At 42.9% G+C, this 6,941-nt stretch overlaps 1 protein-coding gene across 1 annotated transcript in view; it reads left to right on the top strand.

Moving 5' to 3' along the window:
* Positions 1-6,941, top strand: part of KALRN (kalirin, RhoGEF kinase) — a gene marked incomplete at its 5' end in the record, with an annotated part of 339,046 nt that overhangs the window by 286,226 nt on the left and 45,879 nt on the right. Inside the window, 3 exons of the mRNA XM_009996218.1 lie at positions 198-481; positions 1,329-1,433; positions 5,347-5,442. Of these exons, the coding sequence (XP_009994520.1) occupies positions 198-481; positions 1,329-1,433; positions 5,347-5,442 (485 nt within the window). The remainder of the gene's footprint in view (positions 1-197; positions 482-1,328; positions 1,434-5,346; positions 5,443-6,941) is intronic.

Here is a 6,941-nt window from a genome sequence, read left to right as displayed (position 1 = left end):
TGTAAGATTGTGAGAAATGCCTGTTGCAGGTTGTGTTCTTCTCTCTGGTGTGCAAGGAAGTTTAAACAATGTTTCTTGGTGACAAAACCTTTTGTTGAGGCAGCCTGTAATTTCATGCCTAGGGCTGCCAAGTGCTTGCTGTGCACTCGGGCAGGGAGGTGTTGGTATGACCTGTCGCCTGCCTTGTTTTCTTCCAGATGCCTATTCGGTCTCTTCCAACGACAACGGGGGCAAGTCTGATTCAGTGGCCAACTTACAACCTCAGCCATCTCTCAACTCCATCCAGAGCTCTCCTGGCCCCAAGCGCTCGACCAACACCCTGAAGAAGTGGTTGACTAGTCCTGTGCGCCGGCTGAACAGCGGGAAGACGGAGAGCAACATCAAGAAGCAGAAAAAGGTGCGAGATGGCAGGAAGAGCTTTGACCTCGGCTCACCAAAGACCGGAGATGAAACCACTCCTCAAGGAGACAGCGCAGATGAGGTGTGTGTTGGTGTTTGTTGCAGGAAAGGCTGTTTCTCTGATAGTCTCTTCTGTAGTGTGTGATTCATGCTTGAGTAAACGCAGTTCCCTCAGGGTCTAAAGGGAACAGAAAACCATCTGTAAAATGGCATTGATTGGAGGCAGCGTTGTCATCCAAAGAGCAACAGAATATACAGGGAACAGCATTTCAAAGTTCACATGTATGACTGTCCTTTGACTAGAGCTTTGTGTTTTTTTTTAATAGCCCACTAGAAAGCTGCCAAGGATAGGAATGAAGTTCTTATTGCCCAGTTGTTATCACTTTTTGCTGAGGGTCATGTTGCCTTTATCCTACTGTGGCAGTGTGATTCCTTTCTGAAAGAGAACACTCAGCAAAATAGCCATGTTTCTGCTAAACCTGCTACGGATCTGTAGCCACAGTTTCTCTGCAGGCATGTTCTTTGCCAGAATGGCTCTTTTCTCATCAAGTGAATATGGAATTACAAGCCAAAAATGGAGAAGATACTAACTGAACATAAACAGAGTATTTTAAAAACTGTACGTTGACCTGATCTCAAATTAAAAGTTACTTTTTCATCAGCACGTAGGCAGCTGTAACTGCCTTAACTACTTGGGTGACCTAAGAACTGTATTTCTGTAACTCTTAAAATGCACTAGGATTAACTGGCAAAACCTGACATCTTTATTGCTTCTTTTCCGTGATTCTTAGCATGACCTAAAGTTCTCTCCACCCAATGCAATATTAAGCCAATATTAGCGTTAACAGACTTAAATTCTGATGGCAGGGCTCAGATATCTAAAAAGATAAACACATCCCTCTTTCTAATTATATTTAACTTTTCCTCAGAAGAGCAAGAAGGGCTGGGGAGAAGATGAACCAGATGAAGAGTCTCACACACCTCTTCCTCCTCCTATGAAGATATTTGACAATGATCCAGCCCAAGATGAGATGGTAAGGCCTTTCCCTGCTATCTCTGTTAGCTGTTTGAGTGCATTTCTCACATAGCCATCTCACAGTGGTTTCATAGTGGTCTGCTACTATACAGGGCCTAGACTTGTGGTTAAGAGAGACTCCTGTGTGCTAATCATAATCTAATACCTGTCACCAACTGGATTTATAAAAGGTGCTGGATAAGCTATTTAGCCCCGGTGTTCCATTTCATGGCAGCTCGATCGTGTGCTTGTGTTGTGTGGGGTCAAAAACCCCACTCAGGTTGGCCATGCATGTTCTCCACATCTGTTTTAAAAGTGCCTTTGGTCTCTGGCAGCAGCAGCAGAAATGGTGTTTGGTGGCAGCCTGGGCCCCAGGGGTGTGACAGATGCTGGAGTCTGCTTGGATCCAGAAACGTCACCTTTAGCAAGAGTGAGATAGGTTGTGAGCTCTCCAGTCAGGCTTTGTGTGTGTTTGGGGTCCAGGAATGTTGTCACTCTGTGCCCCACCATCCACCCTCAATTGGTAAGTGCTTTAAAACTTGTAGATGGAAAAGCCAACTCAGTGCTGTTGTCTTCCATTTTCGGCATACATGGCTGGTAATCAGCGGATTGTCCATTAGCTCCAGTTAGGTCAGAAGACCACAAGGTATCTGAAGTCCCTCTCAGGGGGCTGGGAAAGGCATTGGTTTGGCCATCTTTGTGCACAATGCTGGTGGTGGTTGTTCTCTGCTGTTAGCTAGGGTCTCCTGGATGTTAAGTCAGAATTTGCTTTGGAAGATGGTGCAGTGGCTTGCAGAGTCCTTCAGTTGCTCTCCTGGGCTTGGGCTGAGAATCTGTGAATATGGCCATGGCAGTGGCTTGCATTCACAGTCAGTGCAGGTCCTATCTGCACATGTCCTCCCCCACCTTTCCCTGGTGCTGTCATCTCCCTTGTAGAAATCCATCCTCCTGTTTAGCTGTTTCCTGCTTTCCTGCTGGCATCTGTTTTTAGCACTGCCACTTCTGTATCTCTATCCTGTGATTGTAATTACTGCATGAGAAGAAATCAAGGATAGGGGAGATTAATAAATTGACAGAAAAAAACCAGCAACCCAGAATGTTCTTGGGAAGGGTTCAGGAGTTTGGAAATACAGAGGGAGAAGGGCGCAATTATTTATGGAACTCAAGGAGCAGAATGATGGAGGAAAGAATCTGGGGGCTTGCTGCTGATCTGTCAGGAAATGTTATGACATTGTGGTGGCAGGAAGACCAGAAGGAAGCAGCTGGAGTCATGGACTCTTGCCCTTTGTGTGCTGCATGTGCTGCTGGCTGGTGAGGGCAGAGGCGAAAGGTCTGCAGAGCAGAGCCTGGTGGATCCATGCCCAGCACAACAGCAGTGGATCCTGGCTTGTTCCTTCTGGTGTTGAGCTAAGTGTTTGGGGGTTAGTTGTCTTGCTTTTTGTGGGGGTGTTTTTGGGTTTTTCTAAAGAAAACCGTAACTGCTTGAGTTGGGTCACTATTTTTTATTTTTAACATGCCATGTGATTTCAGTCTTTCTTAAATACATTTCTGACAGCGTCAAAGTTGTGGAGCTGAACTGTTTTCCACTCCAGATGCCTAAGTTCTTTAGAGTGCTTTGGAATCCTGTTTCTTCACTCGATCCTAGAAGAGAGCATTAAATTGAGCAAGATGCATCTGAAAACCTTTTTCTCTCTTTTTCTTCCCTTGCTCAACTTTTGTCACGGGGCAAAAAAAAAGCCTCAGCTCACTAACACGGCTTCTGAATTCTCTGGCACAGCAGCACCACGTTAGCAATGTCTGAGTCGTGTTGAAGCCAAAAGCTTTTTAAAGGTGTTAATTTGGGCAGAGCTCCCTGCTCATGTCCTGCTACTGCTCACGGCTATGGGCTTAGTTTGGACCAGGGGAAGCCATGGTAGATGGTAGATATCTGCATGGTGCAGAGGGTGGGGGCACTTTTCCCTGAGCCCTTTGGCAAGACAGCAATAATCATACCTCACTGCTCCTGGAGACTCTTATAAAGACATATTGCAAGATGTCTTTATAATAGAAATTCATAATTTACTTTCTGGGAAATAGAAATACCTTTTTTTTTTTCATTTTTCCCGCACAAACCAGACTCTCCTTAATCACTGAAGAGTTTTATTTTACCCTGAAAGGCTTGTAGGCAGCAAATGTTTCCATGCTCCCTTCAAAATCCTGCAGTTATTTACTTTTCACAAATACTGAGCAATTTCAGTTAAAAGAAGTGAGAGGAACAGCTGTTTAGTGCCTCCATAAACTGGACTCCTGCTAGAATGGTTATGTTTGATGTTACCATCTATGTATTTGTAAAGTATCTCTTCATAATATTTTCAGTTTTGTTTTTTTTCCTAGGCATGTCTGTGCACATTGCAGGTGAAACAGGCTTTCTGAGCTGTTACATTTGTATGAGATTCCTGCATTACCAGCCTAATTCCTCAGTTACCAGCCTGATTACCTGTAGTTTTTGTTGTTGTTGTAATTAGAACTGTTGATTAGATGCATTATTTGGGAAAGACAGGTGAGGAGTGACAGGCTGCTCTGTCACAAGTCTCCTAGGCTTCTTGTTGGGTTTAGTCTCCTTTGCCCTTTTTTTTTTCTCCTTCTGGACCTGCATCACTCATCATGAGCAGCCTCCCCCAAGGGCTGCTTGAAAAGGGACCAGCTGCCTAATTCCTGCCATCACATTTCCACATCTCACTCCCCAACCCTATTTAATCTTAGATGCATGTTCATTGGTGCCTGCACAGTGACTTTGCTGAAACAGGTGCTCTCCAGAAGACCTTTATTAAGCAGCTGAGACACAAATAAGCTTTTTAATAATTCTGATGCAGAAATAATAAAAAAAAAAAAGCCATGCTTTAGTCTGTGTCAGCCTGGCAAAAGCAGGTTATCAAATGGCTTACAGTTTAAGTCAGTGCTTGTATTTTGTTCAGAAGAAATGTAGGTGAGCTAATAAATAGCAACTCCCAAAGATACAACAAGAGTTTGGATTTTCAAAGTGAGGTTTCTTAGGACAAAGTCCAAGGGGTGAAGAGACCCATATAAAGCAAAAACTTTTAACTAAAGCTGAATTTTTCACACAGAGGCCAGTCTTCACAGTCTCAGTGTTTCTGGAGATTTGGAACAAGCAGCAGCTGTTAGCTGAATGTGGAAACATCTATAGATATTACATACTGGCAGGCACCTAAAATGCTGGCAAGCATAGAGATGGGAAACTGAAAATATTCTAACTAATGGCAATAGAGAAAAGTGGGCATCTCCAAAGAGTGTTTCCTTTGCCAGGTACCTAGGAGAGATGAGATATGCAGGGGTGTTTTCTCTCTACTGATTGCAGAGAGGGGAAAGGAAAGATGCATGTTCTAGATGACTGAATATATACGAATGTGAGGCATCCTCTGAGTTCATTTGGAGTTGCAGTTGATCTGTGGGGAGGGAGAGGGAATGATTTATTCTTCCCTGCCTCCTTCCCCCTTTGCCTGTAACTACCCTGTGTAGTTAACTGCATTTATTAAATGTGTATGTACAGGGGAGGGGGTAATTTATAATATCCACAGTAAGATAATCAATTTTCTGGAGTCTGTAAGACTATAGATGTCCTTTGAAAGAGCAATCAAGAGACGTTAAGAGTATTGTAGCCTGGTTGCTTATGAACTTCAGTTCTTTGATGCTGCTCCCTGGTTCCCAGCCTTGCAACTGCTTGAGGGTGATGTGCAGCCAGAAATGGAAGGCAATTTTATCCTTGTTTGATACAGCAACACTCGCCCAGCTGACCATGCATGTGGTCCTCTAACCCTCCTGCTCCCCTTCCCCATTCATTCTCCTGTCTCAGAAGCTGCTCCACTGACCCCTGGTTTCCTACTCCCTTCTCATCCTGCTAACTTGCTTTTCCTTTGCAACCTGGTGTCTTGCAGTCCTCCTCTTTGCTAGCTGCTCGACAGAGCTCCTCTGATGTCCCAACTGCTGCGGATCTTGTCAGTGCAATAGAAAAGTTGGTCAAAACTAAGCTGGTAAGTTTAGTGCTGTGTAAACTGTGTACAAAACAGGCCTGATATGACTCCAGGGAAGGGCTTTCAAGTCTGCCTCTTGTTTCTGTTTTCCTTGCTTTCCACCTTCATCTGCTGTGCTTTTATTAGCCCTATGTGCTCTGCTTCTCAGTAGAGTATCTAATGCATTTGCTTCACATGTGAGATGAAGCCTACATCTCATGTTGCCATGTAGGCTCTGCTCTGCAAAGTCAAAAGGCACTTCTGGAATGAGCTTTGCAGAGTATGAGCTACTGTACTGTTCTCTTTCTGGGGTCTTGCTGGTATTCTTTCAAATAGTGTATACAGTGGGATGTTTTGGTTTCAAGCTGCTTCTGAGGCTTGGGGATTTTACTACACAAGATGTGAATTTGGTATTCTGTTTTCCCTGAAAAGGTGCTCTAAAGACTAAAACTGCTTGAAGTAACACAGATGTGCTTTAATTTTACAAAGATTCACATGTCCCTTTTAATCTGTCTTGTTAACTCTATCCGACAGGGAGTGGAATAAGCAATAAAAATGTTCTGGATTTAATTTGATAAAAAATGCCAGTATCATTAACTCTTCCATTCTGTTCCCATGTCTGGGGAACAAAGAGTAAATCCTGTTTCGTATCTTGACTTCTCTGAAGTTTTCCCTGAAACAGACCAAAATGTTAATATAAAAAGTTACACCTTTTTCTACATGTTCAAGAACCTCTAAAATTAGGTAAATGTTTGCTTTGAGCAAGTTTTACTTAATTAACAAGTCAGGATTAAAGCAGGATTATGTCAAGCCTAAAAAGGTTTGTTTCCTGACATATTCTGGAAGGATGAAGAGAGTGAAAACAAAGCCAAAAAATCACAATGATCTTTAAATGACTGTGACTCTGTGCAAGCAGCTTTACCTAGCAAATAATTTTGGAGGGTTTTGGTAATTTCTGTTTGAGATGTTGATACATGAAGATGCTCTGCATTCATAGGGTGCTTGATAAGGGGTAAGTGGTGAATAAGCTCTTTGTGACATGGGAAACCAAAAAGGACATTCCCAGAAAATTTGCTCAAAAATAGTTTTGTTCCATCAAGGGACTAACAAATTGGAAAATATTTCATGAATCCAGTCAGATGTATTTTCTATGGATGTTTTATTTTCTATTCCCCATATACAGATGGTTAGGTCAATTGCAGTTGCTTTCTGGGAATTTGGGAGCAACTTTAATTATTGTGGAATGTTACTATGTATCCATCTATTTCTGTTTCCTTTTGTGTTTTACTTTATTGTGAAGAATCCCCCTTCAGTCTTTGGCAGAGAAACTGACCACGTGTAGCCTGATTCTGATTGAGACACCAGGATACTTTCAGGTTGTTTTGAAAAAAAATTGAAAGAGTTTTCTCATTCTGGAGCTACTGGAACATTTTTTCTCATCTTCTGGCAAAAGCACATCTGTTTTAATGCCTTTTTTTTTTTTGGGGGGGGGGGGGGGGGGGCGCGGACTTGAACTACGA

Source organism: Chaetura pelagica, unplaced genomic scaffold (assembly GCF_000747805.2).
Source record: "Chaetura pelagica isolate M959 unplaced genomic scaffold, ChaPel_1.0 scaffold3, whole genome shotgun sequence".
Taxonomy (NCBI): domain Eukaryota; kingdom Metazoa; phylum Chordata; class Aves; order Apodiformes; family Apodidae; genus Chaetura; species Chaetura pelagica.
Note: the sequence above shows the minus strand (reverse complement) of the source record. Positions and strands in the feature narration are given on the sequence as shown.